At 38.0% G+C, this 27,377-nt stretch overlaps 2 protein-coding genes and 1 long non-coding RNA gene across 3 annotated transcripts; all 3 read right to left on the bottom strand.

Moving 5' to 3' along the window:
* Window positions 1–2,172: 2,172 nt before the first annotated feature.
* On the bottom strand, window positions 2,173–4,108 carry LOC122066105. The gene is made up of 2 exons (XM_042629927.1): window positions 3,839–4,108; window positions 2,173–2,476 (listed from the first exon to the last, which is right to left on the bottom strand). Exons 1-2 carry the CDS (start codon window positions 4,052–4,054, stop codon window positions 2,363–2,365), a joined length of 330 nt encoding a protein of 109 aa, XP_042485861.1. The 5' UTR covers window positions 4,055–4,108; the 3' UTR covers window positions 2,173–2,362.
* A 5,108-nt stretch (window positions 4,109–9,216) lies between these two features.
* LOC122066107 (disease resistance protein RPP8-like) lies at window positions 9,217–12,416 on the bottom strand. The gene is made up of 2 exons (XM_042629929.1): window positions 9,350–12,416; window positions 9,217–9,222 (listed from the first exon to the last, which is right to left on the bottom strand). Exons 1-2 carry the CDS (start codon window positions 12,137–12,139, stop codon window positions 9,217–9,219), a joined length of 2,796 nt encoding a protein of 931 aa, XP_042485863.1. The 5' UTR covers window positions 12,140–12,416.
* A 2,352-nt stretch (window positions 12,417–14,768) lies between these two features.
* Window positions 14,769–15,550, bottom strand: LOC122066104. Its single transcript, XR_006136235.1, has 2 exons — window positions 15,032–15,550; window positions 14,769–14,940 (listed from the first exon to the last, which is right to left on the bottom strand). It is a non-coding gene; the product is annotated as an uncharacterized LOC122066104 (long non-coding RNA).
* Window positions 15,551–27,377: the final 11,827 nt, after the last annotated feature.

The raw sequence follows: 27,377 nt of genomic DNA on the forward strand, positions 1-27,377 counted from the left end.
TTTTTTTTGGTGGGGGGAGGGAATGGATTCAGTGAATTGTGTTCAGACATCTGCTGGTCTAAGAGTGATAACAGTCCGCTGCGGTCTGCTAGATTGTGTACCACTGCAGAGTGCGGTAACTGCTTGCTGATGATTATTGTATTGTGTAAGTTAGGTCTCCATTTGTTTTCAACCAAAAATGCCTAGAGGTTAAATAAAGCAAGGGAAAATATTTTACAGTTATTGAGGAAAAATAGTGCCTACTGCAAAACTTTATGCCTTCTCTCATTTGGTGAAATGTTGGGTGATATGAAAAATTTGACACCTTTTATTTGGTCTAAATTCTGCCTATTTTACATCAAAACAACCAAAACCTTAGTGTAAAGTAGGAAATGATATAGTAAGAAGTACAACTACATGCACAGAAATTGATCATAACTCGGTGTTCGGTAGCGGCTGTTGCATTAACTGGAGCAGAACGTGCTTGACACTGAAGGAAGCAGGATGCTTGTGTTATCAATGGAAGGGTGATTTGCGTCGTTCTTTTTTCTCTTCACCCATTTTTTAGGCTCTTAAATCGGGGGTTTTCATAGTTATGTTTTACCATGTCGCTGAATGGGTTGAAACTTGACTTATGAGTAAGGGACCTCAAGCTCTAACTGCCCACAAACTTTGGGCTGTACAGAAAGGCTTCTGCACGAGGATGGCTTCACTTCAGATATTACTTGTCATCTTCATAATCAGAACATCAAACAAACAGAATTAACAGATTATCTAAATAATGCACATTACCAAATCCAGATTTTGTATTGGCATGAATCGTCTCCATTTCGATCCACCTTACTTGGGAAAGGGCACCAAGCTAGCCCAGCACTGCTGAAGATATAATGTAGAATTCATCTGCATATGTGTGCACCAAGAAGCCAGACATTTTATATGTTTAATGGAGAAGTGTTTCCTTTTGGCGAGTGCGGTTTCTTGTTGTATACATATATGTATATGAGGAAGTAGGAATGCCATTTTCTCTTCCATGGGGACAGGCTGGTTATTTCTCCCTCTCCATGTGTCTAGGGCAAGGGCCATACTCCCCACATAGAAAACATTTTCCCTTATTTCATTCATTATTGGGTTGGTATAATTGTAACCACGTAGTTGTGATTGTGACTAAAATTATAGGAACAAAGATTGTACTGCCTTTGTATTGAAGATGCTCTCACATGCTGATGTGTACCTTTGTCAGTAGGGTAACATTGTCTTTCCCAAAATTATAATACTCATTGGTTTTTATCTACTTTGACCTTTCAGGGTTAAGATGGTGCTTTTAAACTAAAATAATAAAATTTGGGCAGCGATTCATAGATACCAATCCAATGTAATCCAATCCAAATGATTCAAGCTAATCCAATTCAATTCCTCAAACCATGCTTCATATAAAGTTTTGTAATTACACATATCCTTTTATTTATATAAATTATCTTTCAAACACTATAAATGACAGCATCACGAAATTGCACGTGAAATGTTCCCTACAGATGATCTAAACTCATTTACACTTTTGATTAACAAACTTTTTTACATAAGATGTGGACCCATCAGTTTTCTAGATTAATAGAATACGAAATATGAAATTAATTTCTAGTGTTCGCTCTATCAAATGGCTTGGATTGAGAGTTGCGACTGTGGATCGATCTAATAGTAAACTAAATTTTAAAACCTTGATAGAAACAGCGTGAGATGGGATGAAACGGTCATATGCAAAGGTTCATATCCTCTTCAGTTGGGGGTGGCTGGAGAGGAGCAGCCAGACACTAAATAAGAAAGAGAAAGTAAAAGGATTCAAATCCTATCCAATCGAGGGGGTGGCTGGAGAGGGATAGCAAGGCACAAAACAATGGAGAGAAGGTGAAATAAGAGGTATCACTTTCTCTCTCCTATTATGTGTCTTTTTTATCCTTTTCCAGCCACACCGGCTAAAGAAGATCTAAATCTAAGGTGAAAATCCCTAGTTTCTGCCTCTTGTTTTGTGTATGACTAGTTCTTCTTCAACCATACCTTAGGTTTTTGGTAAGAATCTAAATCCTACCTTACAACTTGCAAGGAAAGGGATCCGTGACTAATTAACAAGAAAATGAGAACTAATGTTTCAATTTTGGTGTCAATGAAAAAAAAAAAAAGTTTGGGATCAATGAATGAATAAAACTTGGCCGCTGCTTGCTAGGGGAATGGATTCTCAGAGATGGAAATGAAAAATATTCACTCTTAATGAATATTTTAAATTTATTCTTGAGATTTCATTTCCTTGACAGTTACCATGGGTTTGCAGCTCCCGACCAGCACCGAAATTTTGTACTCAATGAATGGGTGTGAGAGATAAAAAGTATGCTCAAACCTCGAAGCAGATGTTGTATATGAGAACGACCAATGCTTCAGGCATACCGACAAAAGCAGTCTGTTCTGTTCTCTGGTCCAAGCGATCCATGTACCAAGCAAGCGGGGCCTACGCAAATCATCATTAATTATTTTTGGTAAAAAGAATTCAGTAGAAGTAAAAAAATATAATAAGATGCAAGCAGAAAATAATCCAATTCCAATGATAACGTGCTTATAATTAGTTAATTACCACTGTTAGCAACTAGTATAGCTTTAAAAATCGGATCTGATACAATCTGAAAGCATAAAAAAAAAAAAAAAAAAAAAGGAATCTAAAAACGTGAATTTTTTCTTTTAAACAAGGGAGGAATCTATCCACTACAATCTGATTCCAAACTTCCGATACTGATCCAGATCAATATTAATTGAGATGGATATCAATTCCCTTTTGTTCAACGACACTCTATTGATCAAGAAGTTCATGAGATAAAAATCCCGCAAACATAATAATTGTGACTGATATCAATATTGGTTGAGACCGATTCTAAACTTTAAAACCGGTACTGGAGGAAGGACGAAAGTTAGCCAAGATGAAGGTGACAATATATAGATTTTGTAATCTTGGTCCGATCCAATATCGATGTATATCAATCTGGATCATCGTAGATCGGATAGATTTACCCTTTTTTTTTTTTTTTTAATCTTAAAGCCGAATCAATGGAACGATATCAAATCGATCAAGACTCAGGATCGGTCTTAATCAATACTGGTTCAATCTGGGTGAATTCACCGATGCCGATCATAGATCGCAAAACATGATAAGAGATAGAAGGTGATAGATTTACCCTTTTTTTTTTCTTTATCTTAAAGCCGAATCAATGGAACGATATCAAATCGATCAAGACTCAGGATCGGTCTTAATCAATACTGATTCAATCTGGGTGAATTCACCGATGCCGATCAAAGATTGCAAAACATTGTTAGATCAAACACCAAGAAACACGAATAATAAAGAGACAATAGATCCATACGACACAGAGATTTAACGAGGTTCACACACCAGGGTGGTGTGCTACGTCCTCGGGCGAAGAAGAAGATGATTCACTATGCAGAAGAGAAATTACACCCTAACAGCGGTGAGGAAAAACTCGCCCTGAAACCCTAGCTGCATGAAAACCCTGGAATACGATGACTTTCTCAACAAGCAACAGTACCTTATATATACTCCAAAATTGCAGGTCAACCCATCAGGTCATGGTCGATCCGGTCGAACCATACCGCAGGGCGTAGCCCCCGCACCCCCATACGAGATCAGTGATGGGCTCCGGGATCGGCCCAAACCCTCTGCTTCCATCACAGATCTCAGAAAATTTCCCATTCGGATTGCCACCAAAATATGTCGGATCGGGTCAATCTTCAAAATGGGTCAAGAATTCGAGACAAACTTAACAAACATGATAAGAGATAGAAGGTGATAGAGGGCGCCTACGGGAGTAGAGGGGGTGGAGGGCTGAAAGATTTCCTCGACGACTTTGAGAAGAGCCCTGATGTCGATCTCCTGGCAATCGTAAGCGTGGGTGGCCAGGATCTGCTTCATAATCACATCATCTTCATCTGAGGTGGTGAAAAGGTGGCGGCCCTCAGCCCTCATCATAGCATTATATATCCCCAAATGTGACTGCTTGCTCTCGTTGGAAGGCGCCATTAGTAGCTGTTTAGACTGTGTAGGAGGAATGGTGCCGTCTTCCTCAAACTCTTCTTCCTCGCTGCAAAGGAAAGAAAGAAGTATCGTTTTAAATGGGGTCGGGGAAGAGTGGTCCCACAACCCCCTATCTCAGACCTTTACCGTTCAAAAGTTTTCTCCGAAGATTGGGCCCTAAGGAAACCTTTGGATCCTTATGGGTGATCGTCTCATGCGTACTGTATACGACAGTTTGAGAGCAGAAGCGACCGGTCGCATTCATGGCAATGGAATCACAACGGTAGGTTGACAAATTCCACATTTTGAGGGTATTTTTCGCCCAAGCCCTGGGAGTAGAAGTGTCAATTCTAAGCCCGCACCAGTTGGCTTGACTGAGCCCTGCACGTTTATGGCTCGACTTAGACTGGCCAAATTAATAAATGTGTCGGGCTTCACGGTGCAAGGATCTAGCCCGTTGGGTGCCCGATCGAACCAACCGATTAGAGACCCGATCTGAACCGACTCAATGTAGCCTGACCTAGCCCGACCCCTTTTATTAAAAACAATCATAATCTCATATCATTTCTCTTTTTTATTAAATATTTGAGTCACCTTCTAGTATGATTATTTTTTTTATAAAACTATTGTGATTTAATGTTTAAATTGAACAATTATGGGCCTTCAATCCACTTAAGAAAATAATTTTAAAGTAGGCACGTTTAGAGTCCGTTTAGAATTAAATATATCCGTAGCCCGGTTAAGGCCCGTTTAAGGTAGCCCGATTAAAGCCCGACACCAATCAGCCCTATCATAAACCGTACCATGCCCCCCAAAGCTAGGCCTGTTTACTTAAACGGGTGTTCACGGTGCAAGGTTTTCAAGTGGTCAAACTCAATTAGGCCCGACCGAGACCAGCCTTAGCCCAACCGATTGACACCCCTACCTGGAAGTTTATTTCCCTGCTACTACCAAATAACTGCAATCCCCTGGTAGCAATTTTTTCTTCTCAAGTTGAACAACATTGGACACAAAGCATAGACAATTTTTTTTTTTTTCCTTTATTATTTAATCTATAAGATTCCGAAAATTTGGACACATCCAAAATTTTAGGGGAAATTTTTATTATTATCCTATGCTTATCCTATATTTGATCAAAGTTTCTTTTCTCATCCCTTAGAAAAGCAAAGTTTTTCATATTTTTCCCCCCTATTAATTCTAAATCCATAAATTATCCAGCTACCCCCCCCCCTCTCCCTCTCCCTCTCCCTCTCCCTCTCCCTCTCAAGCCCTTTCTGCGAGCCACCCCCTCTATTCTACCATGAGCCACCCCGTTTTGCAAATTCTGCCCCACCCTCTCTGTGCAACTTCCAACCCAACCCAACCCTCTTTGCAACCCCTACACCAAACAATTTATGCAAGCCTGGCGCACTCCCCCTTTGTGCATCTCCTGCCCCACCTATGCAAAACGATAGAATGGTTGTCTTCTTCATTTTGAATTCACAGTACGACATATGAGACTAGTTTTTTGGTGGATTCCTTTGTCATGCTACTAATGCTTTTGCTCCCTACCCTCTAGTGACAGTGAAAAGTGGAGCTGCAGAATAGGAACACCTTGTTTCTTGGTATTGGCTTTGGTCAATGGTGCCTCATTTTTGGGTCAGTTTATGACCATGGTTAGTAGAGGTGGACAATCTTTATTAATTTGTGTACAAAAGCGGAGCACCAAATGTTAAGGATTCTATTCCATAGAATCATATAAATAACCCTATATTGTTTAACATATAAGGATGAATCATAAAAGAGATTACTCACATACCCTTTGAGCGTGAGTGTAGTCTTTAAATCAAGATCAATCATAGTCCCTTCATAGATCTTAGAACACACAAACATATAGATTTATTATATCTATGATAATCAATGGGACAAACCCATTACATGTATCATAAATGGGAGTAGAGGAGTACCGATGTGTAAGTTTAGAAGCCTCCACGAGTATTGATCACGAACCTCTGTCCCACGCCCTTGAAGATTGGTCCCATAAAGACGACAATGAAAAATTACTCACTGAAGTTTCATCCGCTAAGATCTTTTGTAGCTTTTAACCCTTGAAATTCTCTCGCATACGCACTACTCTTGTGAGGGGGAGTCTGTGCTTCCAAAATCATAAAGGTGTTAAAGTAATGGATGCATGAACAATTAGCTTCTATTTATAATATAATCTCTAAAATCCTATAACACTTCTATAATGAATTGGGCTAGGAGTTTTCTAACCAGAGTGGGTCTGTAACTGTTTGTGCACAATAGATCAATCGGTATTAGTTAAACCCACATAAAAGTCCTAACACCAAAATCACTTTTTTTTTTCCCCCTTTCTCATAGATACAAGTTCTTTTTGATAGCTCGACTTGATGAGTTGAGAATAGGAGAGGTATGAGGTCACCACCTCATGCCTTTTTCAATAACATTATGAGAGAATAAGAGAGTCAGTTTTCGAAACCGTCATTCACAAAATAAAACAGAAGTGGATCCCTTTCCATATGAAGAGGTATTAAAAAAACTCCCTCTCCTACTCACAAGGAGTGATCTGCCACATTCAATCCTGCTATACTTCTACAAAAGTCATATTTCACCTTATTATGTAATGCCTTTGTCATCTTATTTACAATATTTTTTTTTTTTAGTATGAATCTCCTCAAGATGGATACGCTTTTGTTCCAAAACATCCCTAATCCAGTGATACCATCATCAACATGCTTGATCTTATAATGGAAACTTAGGTTCTTACTCAAGTGGGTAACACTCTGACTGGCATAATGAATAATATATTTTTCTGACTTTAAATCTATTTCTTGAAGGAGTAACTTCATCCATATATAACATCTCTTTGTGGATTTCTACTACAAAAATATACTCAGCCTTTATGGTTCATAAAACCACACACCTCTAAAACTTGGATTGCCATGACATTGCTCCCTTACAGAAGTAAATAGGTACCTTGACATAGGCTTCCTTAAGTTGATGTTACCTGACATATATGCATATGTATATCTCTGTAACACATGTTTATCACCTCAAAAAACATGCATTGAATGAACCTCTTAGATATCTCATAATCGATTCGGTTGTTTTTCAATACTCTTTGTCAAAATTGGCAAGAAATTTACTCATAATTCCAATTACATGTGCAATTTTAGGTCTTGTACACACCATATCATACATTAAACTTCCTATAGTTGACGTATATGGATTTTTCATCATTTCTATTTTTCTTTGCCTAGTTGAAGGGGCTTTGTTGAACTTGAAGTGACTTACAAGTAGGGAAACTGACCAATTTGCTTTATCTATATTAACCTTTCAAGAACCTTCAATGTAATACCCCACCCCAAATTTATCCCACTTAATCCCTCTAAGAGACAGAGATAAAGTGAGAGAAAGATGGGGTGGACCCACTTATCCCATCACCTCCCCTGTTATTTGCAAAGAAACAAAACGGTAGGGGGCAGCTTGACTTTGGCAAGGGAAAGTTATGGAGAAGAGAAAGAGGAAGATTGGGTGGACTGTCCACTCACCCTTAACTCACCTCCCTCATTTGTTAGCTAAGAGACCAAAAGAAGAGGAGGGGGGAATGTTCATGTAATGTGAAAGGAAGAAAAAGACAAAGAGGGAGAAAGAGCGGGTGGAAAGAAAGAGAGAGAGAGAGAGAGAGAGAGAGAGAGAGAGAAAGAGACAAAAGAGATAGTTCTCTCGGCTATAAGGAAGAGAGGAGTTAAAGAAAGAAAAGAGAGACTAGAAGAGAGAACGGAAAATGGACAAAGGTTGGGAGAGACAAAAACAGAAGAGTGCAAGCAGGGATGAGAAACAAAGAATGGAGAAGGCTGTGAGTATATGTTCAAGTAGCTGTACCAAAATTCTAATTTCTATCTCTCTAGGAGTTGAATACCAGTTCACCTATTTCTCCTAGATTTCAGTTCTAAGAACATCAGAATTAATTTATCAAGGGAAAAAGGGTGGTGGAAGTTTACTTTTCTAGGGGATCTAAAAAGAAATTTGAACAAGGAGAGTTTGAGTAAACATAGGGCTTGTATAGGAAAATGATAATAATTAACCCAAAAATATTGGATATGTCACTGTCACTGATGCAGAAGTAATTTCAAATGGGCCAGCAAACCAGTTCAATAAGCCCACAAACCCAAGCCAAAGGATAGAAACTGGAAATAAATGTTACAATCCAGGATTTTGGGGTAACTTCACGATGACACCTGTATCAACTCAGAAAGAACTAGAAGTCGTGCCATATATGGATGAAAAGATGATGTGGCAATTCTGATGTTTGGATAGACAATGATAGTTTTAGACTTTTTTTTTTGGGCTAACGATGGATATCCAAGCCTTCTGCCTGACTAATCCCGCAGGCTCATACTGATCCCACAGCTGCATGGACCGATTCATAACGAGGTTGAATGAGAATCATTCAACTTTCACTGAAAGTAGTGAAAAGCACTATACACTCTCGTGTGAGTGACCCAAGGTGTGCCTAGTGGGAGTCAAAATTAGGATGTCCGAGTTTACGACTCGTACCAAGTTCGTTAAATTTCAGAACTTAATTCAATCAAATACCCTCCGTTCTTAGATTTTCAATGCTTTAATTTGCTACTTGACAATATCGGTTTTGACTAACTGGAATTTGACATATAACCAAGGAACATTAAGAGGTCTACATTCTTATAATATTTGTGATGCATTCAATTAAACATGTGGCAAATATTTGAGCCATTGAGAGTTTTTTTCCCCTTAGAATATAGACCCTCACATGTCAACCTTTTCTTACTTACGTGATAACAAGCAGTGAACTTCTAGTGAGGTTTTTTAACAGTTTATTATTCATAGCTTAAGATTCCAAGAGTAACAGTTTAAGGTTCCAAAAGCTGAGGGTCCAATAAGTTCATATGCTTTCTACACTTTCATAATCTTGGACACAGCTATTATTTCCATTTTTTGGATAGGCAGGGAGGGAAGTAGCTAGATAACAACTTACTCAAGACTTCCAGTTATGTCTCTGATCAAGTAGCAGTGTAGCACCCATATTTTGTGGGGGATGATGTTGAAAATATTCTCTATTCATGTGATTTTTTTTTTTTTGTTAGAAACCATCATCACATATAGACAATATACAAGTCAATTAGTGATCAACACTGGGAATAAAAATGGGCAGGAGAGTCATGAGTCAGCAACAGAGACAAAGGATGCAATACTACTGGGCAGTCCCAGGTTTCAAGCTAAAGCAAATTATTCAGTAATTATACCTACATATATATATACCTGAAACTCACGATTCCGTCCAGTATACAGCTTAACTGAAGAATCTAACCAATCTTCTATGACCACAGAGCTCACATTAGCGACCTTGTGGGACCTCTTCTCCGTAACATCAGTGGTGAATTCCTTAGGCATGTCGGTTAACTTCAATTCACGAAGGTTAATTGGTAGATTATTTGGAAACTCCAATTTTTTGCAGGATCTAATCTCTAACTCATCGAGGTTTTTCATCGCTCCATTCGCCACAGTCCACCGTTCTAGTGTCTCTAACTTCCACAGTTTCAGGACCCGAAGTTGAGAGAACCCTTCTGCTGAGCAAGACATAGTGGAGCCCATGAAGGATTTGGAGAACAACCTAAGAAGCTTTAGCACGGGTAGCTTCTCCAGTATTGGCATTGGGTCTGTGTCTAGTTGGGTCAGAGATAAGGTGAGTGCAGTAAGGTTTCCGAAATCATTGTCGTGGACTTGATGGTAATCAATGTTGTTGTTGTCCTCTAATTTCAACTTTCCCTGTAAATACATGCGAGACAATTTGCTGCTTCTGAGGTTCCAAAGTAAACTTGACCGATCATCCTCTTGTTCTGTGGACGTCGTCAACTTTAACGTCCGAAGGTCTTTTAGTCCCGCAATCCACTTAGCCATAGCCATTACTTCCTGCTGCCGACTTAACCTGCATGTCAATCTCAGTTTTCTAAGTTTTTTCAACTTGTCTAAACCATCCTTGACAGGACTAGAATCATCTACGATTACTCCTGACAGTGTTTGGAGGCTACTCAAACAACTCAATTGTGTAACAACTTCACTGGGATGTCTCTCGTTCAGGTAAATGTGTCGCAGACTATGCATATTCCTAAACATCTTCTTAGGGTAATCACCAATATCGGTATGTTTTATATCCAGAGTTTGGAGGGTGTGTAATTTGTGGACAGATTCGGGCAGTGTGTCCAAGAATGTCCATCTTAACCCCAGGTACCGCAAATTAATTAGCTCTCCAATTGCCTTAGGTAGGCTAGGTTTATACACACTCTCCAGATCGAGCACCCTAAGAAACCACAAGTAGTTATTATTGATGCATCTCTTAAGAAAGCTCCCTAATTCTTGCCCGGGTTTGTATCCTCCTGGATAATTGAAGCACCAGAAATAACGGACAGATTTGTAAGTCTTTAGTTCTTCACTGTTACTGTGAATACAACAAGAATGGGGGTCATCCTCCTTATACTGATCACAAATTCTATGAATCCAGACTTTACTATCACCACTACCACCACCACCACCAGCTTTTAAGATCTGAAGCTGTGGAAGATCAGGGGGAATGCGGTATGTCTTGGTTGTCCCAATAGAACTGACTTTTGAAGCCTGAATAAAGCCGAGATCTTGCAGGTCTCGCACCCACCGCATGGCTACTGCTTCCTCATCATAAACTTCATCATCAGGATGGCTCTGCTGCTGCTGCTGCTTCTGCTGCTGCTGCTGCTGCTGCTGCTGCTGCCATAAAGACTCTGCAGCCCATGACAGAATCAACCTCCTCTCAGGGATATCAGCTCCTGCAGGAAAGAGATGCAAGAACTGTTTCACATGTAAAGGAAGGATGTCATCAACAGAGTATGACAATTTATACCAAGGGTTTTTGTCTTGATAACCGAGATGTGTATCTGTGCCATGGAGCACACATGACCACTCCTCAGTGTTTGGATACACTCTGGACAACAGATTTGCCAATTCTATAATTAGAAAGGGGATTCCTCCACATTTTTTAACCATTTGCTTTCCAAGAACAGCCAACTCTGGAGGGAAACGGATGGTAGACTGTTCTATGGTGGTGGTGGTGCTGCTGCTGCTGTGCTCACGGCCACTTTCATCACGGAGTTTCCAGGGAGCTATACATACCTTCTTCTCAAACAAATCCCAACTTTCTTCTTTACTTAGTACCTTCATTCGGTGTGAGTAGTCCGCAGAACAAGCAACCTCTACGTCCCGAGTTGTGAGGATAATCCTGCTTCCATTATCACCGTTTGGGATATCTCTTAGCAGGTCTTTCCAGACTTCAAGATCAGGAACATCATCGATCACTATGAGATACTTCTGATTCTCAATTTGTTTATAAATAGCCTCATTATTGCTCTCTGCAGATACGCAAACCCAGGCTTTACATTGAAATCGTTCTACCACAAAACTGCTTTTATAAATCTTCCATGCTAGCGTCGTCTTTCCGATTCCTTGGATTCCAAGAACAGAGATTACCCTGTGGTTGTGGCTCCCGTCATTCAATTCTTTTTCCAGACACACCATATCCTGCCTCAAACCAACAACGGTAGGACTAAGATCCTCCTCTGTTTCATCAGAAGCAAAAGAGCGCAACCGTTCTGACAGCCTCGCCCCTAGGTTGAATGACTTCTTTCTTCTGGAATAATGTCTTGAGTAGTTCCCTTCAAAATAATTTTTCAATTCCTCGATCGACATTTTTATCTCAATGAGAGACTTTTTATGAGCTCCACAATATTCCATGCCGCCACTTTTAAAGAGTGACTTCCACCTCCGGCCACGGCGTGTTGTTCTTACTGCGAACTCCTTTATGGCGGCTTCTGTTTTATGAATGATTTTCTCCAATTCCAAAATCTTTTCACTTGCAATTTCTTCATCTACATCTTTTAGAAACCTCCGCATATCCAAAAGTTCACTGAGGATCGGCTCGACTTCACCTTCGACGGTTTCCCAGTGAGACTTTTCTTGACTGATCGTGTTGGTGAAGTTGTTTATCAAGGAAAGAACAGCTCTGTTCGTGGCTTCTGTCATTCTAGGAAAAAGGTTCAAATTTCAAAAGATATTTTCTCAGATCAAAGAGGGGTTTGGATTTGGATTTGGATTCGGTGGAGGGTGTTCGCTGTTGAGGTCCTAGAGGAACGGATGCATATGGTAGCAGGATTGCGTTTTTCATCAGAGGAACAGTACTGGTTAGGAGGGTATTGTGAAGAATGATGTTTCCTTTGAAGATATTTGATCACCTAATCCCCTCTCCCGTTATATTTTCTTTTGGGCAAAGTATTAATGGTCAAGAACTTTCAAAGCCCTCATGTCCGTGGCTCGACCCGACTAAACTGATCCGGACCGACAGTTTATAGATTGGCCCGGCTCAAACCGTTTATTAAACTTATTGGGCTTGAGCCTAGCCCGTTTATAAATGATCAATCTCGGTTTTTCTACTTGGACCGTCGGGCTCCTAATCAAGATCGAGAGAATAACACCCGATCGAGACCAGTCTATTGTACACCGGTCTGACCCGACCCTTTAATGATTATAGAATACCTATTTTACCCCCCCCAAATTAAAGAGTAAAAACTAAAAAGTAAAGACATGTTCACATTTTAAATAATAGTTAAATGGGCATGAGTGGGTTGGAATATTTTACCCGACCAGTCTATTGTGCATGAGTGGGTTGGAATATAAGAGCACATTTTAAAAAGGGTTCGTTTACCATTAAACATGTCCGTAGCCCGATTAAGGCCCTACTAAAATCCAATTAAGGTAGCTCGATTATAGCCTGAGGCTGATCGACCGAATATAAAGCGTATCATGCCCTCAATAACTAAGTCCGATTAGTTAAATGGGCGAACACGGTGTAGCCTGTGAAAGTCTTCAAGCCCAATTAAGCCCGATCGAAACCAGATCGGCCCGATCAGTTGACACCCCTAGTGTACGATGTCTTGTAATCCGTTACAGTTTAATCCAAGGAGTACTGATACAGTGCCTCGACAGGCAGGACGACAATCTTGCTAGCCGGTTAATGGGCCATGGGGGTTGCAAGGGGGGTAGAAGGCCCCCTTGCATAGCAGGGGTGTAGGGGACGTAGCCCTACTCAAATTTTTTATTTGAGGGCAATTGTGTACTTTTCGGATTAGGAATTTTCGCTATATATTTGTAGTGAGGGTTTCTTTTTCTGTAAGGCAAGCAATATTGAGAGGTGTGAGGGATGAGTGTTGTAACTCTATTTTCATTAATAATGAAGCTGGATCTCATCTCACCAGAGACGTAGGCAACATTGTCGAACCTTGTAAATCTATATGCATTGTTTGTTCTGTTTTTCCATTATCTTCTGCATCATTTTAAGATTGCATTTCTACACTCAAGAACATGGACCAAGCCAATCCTGCCAACTGGAAAGTCTCAAGTTATACTGAAGAGACTCCGATAGACACATGGCAACTTTGTCCTTATTGGAATTGGTTTTTGAAAATAATGTGAATCCATTAAATGTATATGTGAATAGGACCTTTACCCTCGTTGGAATTAGTATTTAAAAATGATGTGAATCCATTGGAATTGTATATGCTTGATCATCTCTCTCTCTCTCTCTCTCTCCTTTTGTTGTCCTTCCAGCTGAAATTTTTTGAACAAAATCTTGAATTGGTCTCCAAGACTATCTACTCTGTTTGGGTAACAGGATTGAATGGAGACATGCGTATTCATCACTGATAGAGAACAATAAGGCTGCGTTTGATAGCTAAGAGAAGAAAAGAAAGAAAAAAAAAAATTCTTTTTTTTTTGAGTTAAGAATTTTTCTCTGCACGTGGTATCTCTTCATCAAAGAGAACTTTTGAAATTCAAAATTTCTCTTGGGAATTGTGAAGTTCTCTTTAAAAAAAAAAAAAAAATCTTACAAAAAACAAAAGAAAATATGAAAACATAATAAGACGAAAAAATGAATGATTACATAATGATTTCCTATGTGTTTATATCTCTCCTAAACTTCAAAAATTTTTTGAAATTTTTTTTTATTTCTTTTCTTCTCTTGATTATCAAACATACATACTCTTTTTATTTTCTCACTATATCATTTATTTTCTTCTTTTTTCTTTTCTTTTCTAGATTGCATTTTCTTTTCTTTTCTTTTCTTGCTACCAAACATAGCATAGAGTATGGGTGTCAATCGGTCGGGCCGGTCCGGTTTCAGTCGGGCTTAATCGGGCTTGAAGACTTTTAAAGGTTGCACCGTGTCTGCCCATTTAACTAATCGGGCTTAGTTAGTGAGGGCATGGTACACTTTATATTCGATCGGTTGGTCTCGGGTTATAATCGGGCTATTAAAATCGAACCTTAATCGGGTTTTAGTCGGGCCTTAATCGGGCAACGGACATGTTTAATGTTAAACAGGCGTAACCGGTTTTTAAACGGGTCTTCTTTAATTGTTGAGTTTAATTGTATTACTTCTTTAAATAGAGAGGAATCTACTCTCTTCCAAGTCACATATTTAAAAACATCACAAAAAATCCAAAGCATTGATCCAACATCCTCATAATTAAATTATTTAGAAACATCATAAAAAATCCTAAATCCTTATCCTGTCCAAGCATCCCACAATTAAAATATTTAGAATCATAAAAAGTCCTAAATCCTTGTCCAAGCATCTCATAATTAAAATATTTAGAATCATAAAAAGTCCTAAATTCTTATCCAAGCATCCCACAATTAACATATTTAGAAATATCACAAAAAATCTTAAATTCGTATCCAAACATCCCCAAAGTTAAATATTTAGTTACATGACTCAAAATTATCCTGATTTCGTCCAATCTGGAGTGCTTCAACATCAATCCCACCTAATAGAAAATAGATGAAGCATAAACATTAGTAAATGTAAAGATAAAAGATAGCGAATATGTCATAATCAAAGAATAAGAATGATATTACCCATGGAATTTCACCTAAATAATAAATATTCAAATTGAATCTTCCTCAAAATAAAACAATATTGTTCAAATTCATGTTAATAAGATTTAACATTTATTCAGTAAAAAATAAATCCCCACTAATTTAAGGTCTTGCATCGTTTCAACTCATTTAGGCAATAGATATCATAATCTAAGGCATGGATATATTTACAATCGAAATGCCAAAAAATTATTATGTAATCAGTGAAACATGCTTTCTACATGAAAGGTAATATATGGATGCATCACAAATTGAATGGAAACAAGATAATAGATACTAGAGCGCATGAAAATCTCTTCATATTTTCCAATCACATTGTACTGAGTTGCAAATTCCCAAGTCCACCCATGACTCCAGAACTTCAATTCTGAACATTTGTAAGAAATAGGGCATTTACACCCTTCAGTTCAAACCCACCTCCACAACTTTCAATTCTAACCGCTTATTTAATAGCTTAAGACCACAAAATACCATCCAAAATTCAATTCTCAACTTTTAATCAAAAAATCCAATGCATGAAAAGCAAAGGAAGCCCTTCAAAGAGAATGAGATAGCTCAAGCTATCATTCTCAGACAAAAACAGAGGCCAAATACAGAACCCTGCTCTTTATTTTTCTTGACCATTCATACAAAAATTTCCTTGAATTTTGTTATGATCATGGCATCAAGGTTGACAAAGGTAATTGATTTGCATGGTATAACACCAAGTTGGAGCATGATCAAATGAACATTGGCAAACATTATAGATTGAAGACATGTTCAGAATTTTATTTTTCTGTTCATCATCTAATTCAATATCCCTTGCACAACCATTAATGGGCATTTACTCTTAACATGTACTACCAATGTTAACTGTAGCAAATGAAAGCAGATCTAAAAACTCAGTGATCTAATCACAAAAATCCAAGAATCACAAAATGTCAAGAACAAGAACAAGATATATAAGTTAAAACCCTTTAAGTATTTTGTTTATAGTCTTGGTGGGTTTGAAGTTCGAACCACCATAAACTTGGCATTACCCCAGGTGCTCTACCATTTTGAACTAAAGATTCCTTACCTGCAAAAAAATTGTCAGTAACAATTCTAAGAACTTCACATCTACAAAAGTTCAAACAGTTATGGATAGCCTTGTAAGGTTGATATGGAATAATTTAAAGCAATGTGAATGAATAAAAAAAATACCAAAAAAAGGGTACTTCATACCTTAGGGTTCGCGAATGGTAATAGGGGTTGTAAAAGAGAGATCAGTTGCAGGAGGGAAATCAGTTGCAAGAGCCTCGACGAGAGAGATCAGTTGCGCAGGAAGGTGAAAGAACCAGGGGGCTTTGCCAGGTTTCGAAATCGCCCACAAATTCTAGGCTTAACCGAGAGAGAGAATGAGAGCCTTCAAAAGAGAGAACAGTGAGAGCATGTAAGAGAGAGAACAGAGAGATGACAAATTCCTCTGTAGCACAAAAAAAAAAAAAAGTAATAAACAAGGAAAGAAACCGCACTGCATACCTTAGGGTTCACGAATGGTAACAAGGGGTGTAAAAGAGAAATCAACTGCAGGAGCGCGTAAGAAAGAGATCAGTTGCAGGAGTTCCTGATAGAAATAGCATGTGCACGAGATTGGAATCGGCCACAACCTTCGAAATAGCTCACCAAATGAAGATAACTGAGAGAGAGGGCGAGAGTATGTAAGAGAGAGAACAATGAGAGCATGTAAAAGAAAGAACAATGAGAGCAACGAGGAGAGAGAATAGAGCTAGAAAGGTAATATATCTTCTTTTTTTGCCCCAGAAAGCGAGAACGGACAGACACAGAGAAACAAAGCGAATGGCGAATCGACGACGACGACGAAGACCACAACGGCGGCCGCGGCAGTGTTAAACGAAGAGAAAGGTACTAGGGTTTTTGATTTTTTTTCTTTTTAACTCTTTCATATGGGGGTAAAATAGGTATCTTACAACTGGGTCGGGCCAAGCCGGTGCAAAATAGACCGGTCTCGATCGGGTATTAATTGGTCGGTCTCGGTCGGGTGCCCGACGGTCCAAGTATCAGGACTGAGACCGACCATTTATAAACGGGCCGGGCTCAAGCCCGACACGTTTAATAAACGGGCCGGGTTGGGCCAGACTTTAAACGGTCGGTTCCTATTGATTCTGTCGGGTCGGGCCACGAATTGACACCCCTAACATAGAGGGTTGAGGATTAAGTGCAGGATTATCTTTGAATGTCAATATATGCACTTCTTCTCTAATTTATTCCTTAGCTTATAATAATAATTTCTTCCTTCATAGTTTCACGTATTAAAAAAAAAAAAAAAAACTGAAAGGACGGAGTTTCCCTTATGCCCGGGGAAGAATAACTATGCACTAGGATGGGTGTTTGCGAATAGAAACAGTCATTTTGGACCTCCAACAAATAGGTCGGGATGGTCTGGGTTTATATCAAATCAATATTGTCCAAAACCAACCCCATACCAAAAACTGTAACAGGGTGGATGTAATGATGATGATGGATTCTTGGGTGGGCTTTTCACTGAAAACGAAAACTTTCCCCAAAAGTTAAAGCGGTAGATTTGTACAATCCAACCTGATTCAGGATGACCTTGGTTTATATCAAATTAGTATTGGCCTGGACCAACCTCATACCTAAAACTGTAACAGGGTGGGTGTAATGATAATGATAGATGCTTGGTGGGCCCTTTACAGAAAATGAAAACTTTACCCAAAGGCAAAAGTTAAAGCGGTAGATTTGTACAATCCAACCCGATTCGGAATGATCTGGATTTATATTAAATAATATTAGCCGAGACCAACCCCATACTTAAAACTGCAACAAGGTGGGTGTAAGATGATAGATTCTTAGATGGGCCCTTAGCCGAAAAACGAAAATTTTACCCAAAAGTTAAAGCGTATGTCAAGAAACAAAGAATATGAAATACCATAATTCTTTTATCTTTGCCACTTTATCCTTTTTGTTCATACAAAAATAATTCCTTTTAAAGAAAAAATAATAATAATCCCGATTCAAGATGATTTGGGTCGATATCAAATTAGTATTAGTCAAGACCAATCTCAGACCTAAAATCAATTATTGAGATCGTAACAGAGTGAGTGTAATGATGATAGATTCTTAGGTAAACCCTCACGGAAAACGAAAATTTTACCCAAAAGTGAAAGTGTATGTGAAGAAGCAGAATATAAAATGACCTTAATTGGTTCCATAATTCTTTTATCTTTACCACTTTACTCTTTTATCTTTACCACTTTACTCTTTTTGTTCATACAAAAATAATTCATTTTAAAGAAAAATAATAATAATAATAATAATCTCGATTCAAGATGATCTAGGTCGATATCAAATTAGTATTGGTCGAGACCAATCCCATACCTAAAACCAATTATTGAAATCGTAACTACAGAGTGAGTGTAATGATGATAGATTCTTAGGTAAACCCTCACAGGAAACGAAAACTTTACCCAAAAATTAAAACGTATGTCAAGAGGCAAAGAATATGTAATGACCTTAAGTGTACAATAATTATTTTTTATTTTCGCCTTTAATATTTTTGATCATGCAAAATAATTTCTTCTTTTACCCCTCAAAAAATAATAATAATCTTAATTTAGGATGATCTAGATTAATATAAAATCAGTAGTGTCCGAGACCAATCTCATACCTGAAATCAATTATAAATATAAATATAGAAACAAGAGTAGGTGTAATGATGATAGAATCTCTTCACGGTAATTGGAAACTGTATCCAAAAACTAAAGTGTACGTCAAGAGACAAAGAATCTATAATGACCTTTAGCAAAACCATAATCCTTTTTTTTTTTTTTTTTTTTTTTTTGTTGGCTCCTTTACTCTTTTGTTCAAAAAAAATAAATAAATAATTCCTTCAACAATAATAATTCCTTCACTCAAAAATCTCCATCCTCCCCACTAGCAGATGAGTGCGGGACCAATCCTTGGCCTTTGATATTAACAGTTGGAGAGATTACACCAATCCAAGAGCATCAACTTTCTTTTTTCCATCGTTCACTTTGTCCGATTTATTTTGGGTTTCATTTCACAACCAAACACATAGAGGGACTGCTCAATATTAAAATTCCAAATGTGGGCGCATGATTGATCCGAATGATTTCTTCATCCCAAAATGTTTGCTAATATATAGTTTTCTTATTAAAAATAAAATAAAATTCTTTAGCTATTTTTTGTTATTCTCTTTTATACTTGTTCTTTTTCTTTATCTTGCCAATGGGAGCATCTCTCTTTAATAAGGTAATATCACTATTGCAAAGAGAAGGAAAAAGAAAAAAAAAGAAAAAGGAAATAAATGTCACGTGACTTGTCTCGGATGTCCCATTTACTAACAAGGAATAAATTTCTACTCATTCAGGGCCATTCAAGAGTAGTGATCTTGCATGTATTCTGAACATCCGGCTTGATATCTCGAATATTCAAGGGTTTAGGTTGGGTTTTGTTCTAGAAAAACCTCAAATTTATCTCTTTGAGAACAGTGAACCTACATCTTCCAGTGGTGGGAAAAGAGACCTGTATGAATGAATAAATAGTTACTACCACCTAAATTAGGGGTTAGGACCCATAATATAAACAATTGCATGATTCCTTGTAGTTCTAAAAGGGAAGGTAATAGGTACCTCAGCTCCAATCTTTTAGTACTTGGACAAAAATAATTAAATAACATATAAAATAAAAGAAGCCAATAAAATACATAGAAAATAAAAGGCTAAGGTTTAAAATCACATACCATAAGCAGTTTGCAGTAAGGCTCATACAAAATGTAAAAATAAACAAAACATAACACATGTAACACAACAAATCTATAGAATATGACTACTATTCCAACCCTAATTAATTCTCATGTGTGGATGCATGAAGAATCCGGCATTGGTAAATTCAATTTCAAGCTTTATATTTCTGCTTCTTTCGTCCCTCCTAGATCAAGAAGAAACCATTGAGTGTCAAAGAAAGTTGAATAAAACCAGAAAATCTGATCTAACATCGTAAAAACAGGGTAAAATGTGAAAAATTGTGCATGAATGTAATATATAAAATTACAAAATACCCCTAGGGATAGAATAAACCTAGAAAAATTCCGATAAAATAAAAGAAATCATATGAGTTATGAAAACATCATAGAAAGATGATTCCATAGTAAAAACATGGAAAAAAAAACCATAAGAATAACATGGTGAATGCAATAAAACATAAATTAAATAGTGAAAACCTAATCTATCGGTGAAAACCCTATTCTAATGGTAAAATAGGTGAAAGAAAATGATAATATGCAAAAACGTGTAAATCCATAATGGAAACAACATATGAAAATGCCAATATCTAGATCTAGATGCAAAGAAACAACATGTCATAGTAAGAAAGTAAAAAAAAGAAAACCCTAATCTATATACATGTATGTTGTGTAACATAAAGAAATAAGACAAGAATATCATATAATTGAAATAACCTAGAGGGGGATGAATAGGTTAAGCTAGTGAATTAAAAAATTCTTCGATTTAAAATCTCAAATTATGTGATTTTAAAATAAAATGTGGAATGTCAATATAAACACAGAAATTTATAGTGGTTTGACTCAATTTGAGTCTAGTCCACTCCTTACAAGTTGTACTTGTAAATTATTCCACTAACTCTTCCCTTTCAGTACAGTAGATAGAGAAAAAACAGTTTTACAACTCTTTTTACAGGATAAGATGATCATTTACAAATCTATTAATTCACAAGTAGAGAGGGACTTTCCAAATCTCTTTACAGGTTGAGAGAGACCTTACAAATCTTTTTAGGATAAGAGAATTTTACACACTAGTCTAATAACATTCTAGAACAATGTGTAATAAAACCAATCCAATACTAGAGTTAACCCAACTCTTGGACTAATGAAAACTGAAATGGAATAAGTTTGAGTATTACCTCATGTGGTGCGTGATACAAATATGCAAATAGTAAATGATAAAGCACCTTGATGTGTCTTTCAAGTGTGATGCCAATCAATGTGGAAGACTTATATCAAAACTCTTGAGTTCTTCTTTGAAGAGAATGCACAAGAATGAAACTTGAACTCAAGCAAATATCATGCTCACTCACTTTTGGCTTTTGATAATGATACTCAAGAGAGAGAATTAATGTTTAATGAACCTAAAGTGGGGTATTTATATAGGTAATTAAGGGTCTTAAATTGGGTAATAAGTCAATTAAGATTGAGTCAATTATGTGTCTAATGGATACATTTTGGCTATATTGATAGTTACTAGTATGTATCGATAATTACCGGCAAAGGTTACCATTGGGAAAATATAGCCATTAGGGAAGTCAAACAAGCCATTGGATGCTAGTTCAAACCATCCGGTTGACTTTCGGCTAACCGAATAACTTATTGGATGAGTTTCAATAGTGACCAATTGGCTCCTTACTGATTTCCTCCCACCAACGTGTGTCATCCCATGACCACTCACTCTCGCACGGGGTCTCTTCGCCCCCCTCCTCAGCGTCTAAACCTAGTGGCATCTATTCCAACCACCTTGGCTGAGGTTGAACCAACATGTTATACACAGGTTGTACACTCTGTTCACTAGCGTCAAGTGCTACAGGAGGAATTTGATGCTCTTCTTCGAAATGGTACATGGGATCTAGTTCCTTCTTCTTCATCTCAGAATGTGATTGAGTGTAAATGGGTTTTTTTGCCTCAAACATAAGATTGATGGCTCAATAGAACGCTACAAAGTGCTATTGGTGGCAAAAGGGTTTCATCAACACCCTGGGGTTGATTTTAATGAAACCTTTAATCTTGTTATAAAGTCCACTACAATACGTCTTGTTTTGTCTCTAGCTATGACATTCCAATGGCCCCTGAAGCAATTTGACATACAAAATGCATTTTTACATGGTAAACTTGAAGAAACTGTTTTCATGGATGAGCCACTAGGATATATCGATCCAGAATATCCAACTCAGGTTTGTTGCCTTCGAAAGTCACTCTATGGCCTCAAGCAGGCTCTGTGTGTGTGGTTGAGTCATCTAAGTGGTTACTTCTATCTTATGGTTTCACTGCTTCGAAAACATATACTTCTCTGTTTATTTTTCAAAAAGATGTCGCTGTTATGTTTCTTTTGATCTATGTTGATGACTTGATCCCCACTGGTAATAGTGATTCTACTGTTGCAACACTTGTTTGCCATTTGGCAGCAACATTTGCTCTTAAGGACCTGGGACAGCTGAGCTATTTTTTGGGTATTGAAATCTCAAGAAGTTCTGATGGTTTGTTTCTTAATTACAAAAAAATATGTAAAAGATCTCTTCCAAAGTTCAAATTTGACCATGCAAAACTAGTTAGCATACCTATTGCAGCTGGTACCCAGTTCTCTGTTATGGATGAGTCTCTACTACCTGAGGCATTGACTATCGTCGAGTGGTTGGGACTTTGCAATATCTCACAATAGCCAAGCCTGATATTATTTTTGTTGTCATTAGTGTTGCCCAATTCATGCACAGTACGACAGATATTCATTGGACTTTCGTGAAGCAGATTTTGCATTACATAAAAAACATACTCCTATTGATGGGTTACACTTTGCATCTAATTCTAATGTCTCACTTTTCGCATATTTAGATGGGATTGGGTTGACTGTCCAATTGATCAGAAATCCACCATGGCCTATTATGTCTTCCTTGGCAAACATTTAATCTCCTAGTCAGCACGCAAATAAAAGGTAGTTTCTCGCTTTTCGACTGAAGCAGAATATAGGGTTATTGGTTTCGTTGTTATAAAGATTGTCTGGTTGCGTTATGTTTTAAAGGAGCTTGGCATTTTTCTTCCTACCTGCATAGTTATTTGGTGTGATAATATTGGAGCAACGTATCTCACAGCCAATCCAGTGTTCCATTCTAGGACTAAACACACAGAGATTGACTTTCATTTTGTTCAAGATATGTTGGTTGCCTCCTAACAACTTCAAGTCTGGTATGTGTCAACCGTAGACCAACTTGCTGATATTCTAATTAAGGGGTTATCCCATCAATGTTTTGGTTACTTGCAGACCAAGCTCACCGTTTGCACCCCACCACTGAGCTTGATGGGGCGTATTATTGATATACCTCATCAAAAAGTTTCACACACTGACACCCCATGTGCAGTTGTGTTCGGCTCACACTCTATTACATAGTTTGTTACATCTGTTATACTCACATGTATTTAGTTTTAAATTTTCCCAAGTGGGTTAAAGTCCAATATATAAGTGTAACCTTACCTGAATTAAAGATATGAGAAAATACTTTACACCCCCTATCCTTGTTTTTTCTAGTCATAGCCATCGCCACCCACATGTAGGCAGCAACATCCTGCCCACAAGAGAAGGTAGCAGCCAGTGGCCAGCGTGCATGCCTTGTGGACTCCTTTCCCTCCGCTTGCCACTCTTGCCCTCTTCCTTTATAACAGTAACATTTTTATATGGAGTTTCTTCCCTTTACATTCAGAATACAAAGAAGGGAGAAAGAAAAATAGAAGAGAAGAATAAGATGCAAGGATACACTAGTACACCTCATAAACAAAATTTTAATAGCAAAAATGATACCAGATCGACGTCTTCATTGAAGAATTGTTCTTTGATACCACTTGGTGGTGTCAGCGAAAGTGATTCGATACAATATTTCATCCAAGAAATTTAGGAAAAATAATCTTAATGAACACATCACATAATCAAATAATAGGGATGCATAGGTTACCTAGAACATACTATACAATTGACTTTTTGGCAAAAGTGTTTCTCCAAAGGAATGCTACATCCCAATGTGATCACGAAAGCTTGCATATTTTCCAATAGCCGAATCCCCAAGCTTGAAGAAAAAAAAAGACTCATTTTTTTTCTTTTCAATCTCTTCATCTCACTTTGTATAATGAGTACGTAAAGCATAAGTTTTTGCCAAAGCCCCTCCTTTTATAGAAAATGTTTAATCAGGAGATTACAATCTAATGATCTAAATCACACCAAGTGTGTGATCTTCAAGGGTAGTATTTAAGTTATCATTAATGGCACTTACGGACGACACTATAAAAGGTGTCACCTGAAAACTTCTAATGGTAGATATTTTCATTAGACTTTCTTCCCACATTGCCAACATCCACAATAAACCATGCAACCACTATCATGATATAAATCCATTGTATTTAATTATAAGAGTATCATGACCATGGATTAGATATCTAAAAAAAAAAAAGTTGAAACATTTTTCAAATATAATTTATTTAATAATATAATAAAAAAATTTTGTAAACTCTTTACAAAACATTTACCAAGGCCTTGAATTTCAAGCAAGCAAAGTCTGACAATTGTCTCTTAGATTTTCTCCCAAACAGACAGTGGAAATCCTATATTAAGTGTCACCCCCTAACCATTTATATTGTGTACAATAAGCGGCCAGTGTGTAGTTGGTTATGTTAATAAATATATATTGTGTGATCATAAGTGCATAAAATACAAATGAAACAATGAGTTCCTCTCAGGTACGAAAAAGAAACTATCAGAAATTACTATTGCTATCAATAATTTGGTGGTGAATCATTTAGGAATCTCAATGGATCCATGTTCGACACATTAAGTATTCGTATTTATATTTTTATCAAATCCCTGTTGGAGGAATATACAATACACCAAGGGCCCGTTTGATAACGTAACCAGAAACGTGTTTCTGTGTTTTCTTGTTCTCAGAAACACAGAAACGGCATAAATACCGTTTGGTAAAAGTGTTCTGTTCCACTTGTTTCTTGAAACATAAATTGAAATTTATAACAATTTATGCTTCAAGAAACATGAATGACGAAACAAGTTTTACTTGTTTCGCTTGTTTCTCGAAACAAAAAAGGGGCACAATTCCACGATCGACCGACACACCAACTTAAAAATCTATGAAAATTTATCATGTTCATTCGAAGATCGACACCCCCCTTCCTCTGACGTTCCCTCCTTGAATTTCTTCGGTAATCCTTCAATCAACTCCTTCGCTTCCTTCAACGCCAGATTCGTAAGTGCTCTCACGACCTTAATCGTTGCAATCCTCGCGTTACTCGGCACTTCCTCGATAAGAACATCGAACTCCGTTTGCTCCTCAACGACGGCTGGTCCCGCATCGGCAACGGCACCAGGCGCTACGGCAACAGCCGCCGGTGCGAAGGCAGCAGCGGAGACACCGAGCTCTTCCTGTAACCAGTCAACGAGGCTGCGAGCTTCTTCTAGGGTTAGGTTTTTGAGCTCGTTTCCAATCTTCTCTACTTTCTCTGGTACGGCAACGACGCAAATAGGGGGAAGGAAGTTGGCTTTGCAGGACAATTTGGGGCTTCGAATCGGGAAATCTAGGGTTTGCTTCGGGAAAGAGGTGGAAGAATGGGAAGGACACGCAGAGGATGGAGTCGAAGTCGGCGAACGAAGCTGGTTTCCTTTTCATGTAGTAAACCTCTTCCACAATTCTTGATCCCAAAGCTGGTTTCCTTTTCAATAACGACTCTGTTCTCATCACTGCCGATATCCTCGTATTGAATGAATCCATTTCCTTCACCAGTGATAACAATCGAACTCTGGTGTTTGTTTTGAATGTCGGTGTTGAACCAGAAACCTGGGTTTAACCACATGCATAGAGACTCGTATGGCCGCTAATAAGAGTTTCAAGAAACAAAGTTTATCAAACACCCAAAATTCTGTTTCTGTTCCCAGAAACGGAAATTTATGTTTCTGCCGTTTCTTGAAACAGAAACAGCAGAAGCGTTATCAAACGGGCCCCAACACTAAAACAAAGTACCCAAGTCTATCCACAGTTGAGAATAAATAATGATATAAATAGATTATAATAAGCATATAATGAATTGGATTTCATGGACATACTTGTCAAAATGTCAAAATATCCATATATATCAAACGTAACCCAATTCTAATAAAAAAAGCAACTCCTTTTTTTTTTCCCGCTACACCCACTAGGCACCAAGATCCTGATCAACTCTCTTTTGGTAGAAACAGAAACAGAAACAGCTAACTGCACCCCTTAATTTTGTATGAAGCTGACATATAAAAGATTGAGTAATGAAGAGGATTCAAATTCACCTAACAACTATAACTCTAGCTTCATCATCTGTAAATCAACTTTCTCGCAAAGCCCGTAGGCATTTGGAATTGCTCAGTTATACCGAGATGTGCCATGAGAAGCCAGACATGAGTGAAAAATTCTCCACCTTGTCCGAGTTGTTGAGCATGATTTGGCCCTTTGCACTGAGCTGCAGCATATGATAGCATGTCGACCCACACGAGACTAATTGCATCCCATTTCTTCTCCCTTGGCAATGATTTTAACTGAACTGCGAACCTACATCCATCAAATAGAACAGACTTGCATTTGGGTCCTTTCACTTCAATAGGTGGAATATCGGTCTTCACATTCTCTAACAAACGACATGCTTCACTTATTTTCAGTTTCAACTTATTTCCCTTTTTTTCTTTGAGGAACCTCTTGGCTTCTTCCTCGGTATCTTTTGATCTTATCTCCCCGACCCCTTCAGGCAGCATAAAAGGACACACAACTAGAAGATACAACATATAATCCGATAATCTCTTGCTGATTTCTCTTTGTTTGAGAGGGGTAGGATCAGAATTATCAGATTGATAACAGAGTTCAGTAGCAATGTGCCAAATAAGAACACTTTGATCAAATTCTACTTCAAAAGTCCACCAAACCTTGTGTTGTTCTATGTGTATATGTTGGAGTACCCCACCACCTCTACTTCGGCATAGCCGCGTTGCTTCGCCGTAATCTTTTGCCTCGTCTGATTTTTTGCGGAGCTGTTGGAAGATAAATTCTTTCAACTCTTTGGAGACATCCTCATGGGTTGTGAACCAGTAATTTCTTAGCTTCTTCTCTATTCCCAATAAATTTCGAACTTTCCTAACAAGAAATGTAGGTTTATCATTGAGCCAAACATTAAATAGATTGTATTGGCCAATGGAATTAGACCACCTTGGCCTATTGCCCCGCCATCTCAAGATTAAATTCGCCGCTGGGCCAACCAGGCCATGCTTTCTTAGCCAGAGGAATGCCGAATCGGAGAAAATTAGAAGAATGGCCGCATAAATCTCTAGGATGATCGCCAGTGCGAGCAATAGGTATGTTATGATTACGTCGGTGCTTGAATGATGCTGCTTCTCAAAAATCAAGAACACGGCAAAAACTGAGAGGGTGAAGGAGAAACTGATTGCCCTTAGAATGCAGCCCGTGGTAGAATAAAATACACCTGCCTTGGTGTATAGCACATCAAACATGA

This window comes from Macadamia integrifolia, unplaced genomic scaffold, assembly GCF_013358625.1.
Source record: "Macadamia integrifolia cultivar HAES 741 unplaced genomic scaffold, SCU_Mint_v3 scaffold2237, whole genome shotgun sequence".
Taxonomy (NCBI): domain Eukaryota; kingdom Viridiplantae; phylum Streptophyta; class Magnoliopsida; order Proteales; family Proteaceae; genus Macadamia; species Macadamia integrifolia.

What these genes read in the sequence shown, in the direction of transcription:
- LOC122066105 (XM_042629927.1), bottom strand. Translation starts at nt 4,054, where the DNA reads ATGGCGCCTTCCAACGAGAGCAAGCAGTCACATTTGGGGATATATAAT. An exon ending in CCTCCACCCCCTCTACTCCC is followed by an intron (nt 2,477 to 3,838) that starts GTAGGCGCCCTC and finishes TGATTTGCGTAG; the next exon opens with GCCCCGCTTGCTTGGTACAT.
- LOC122066107 (XM_042629929.1), bottom strand. Translation starts at nt 12,139, where the DNA reads ATGACAGAAGCCACGAACAGAGCTGTTCTTTCCTTGATAAACAACTTC.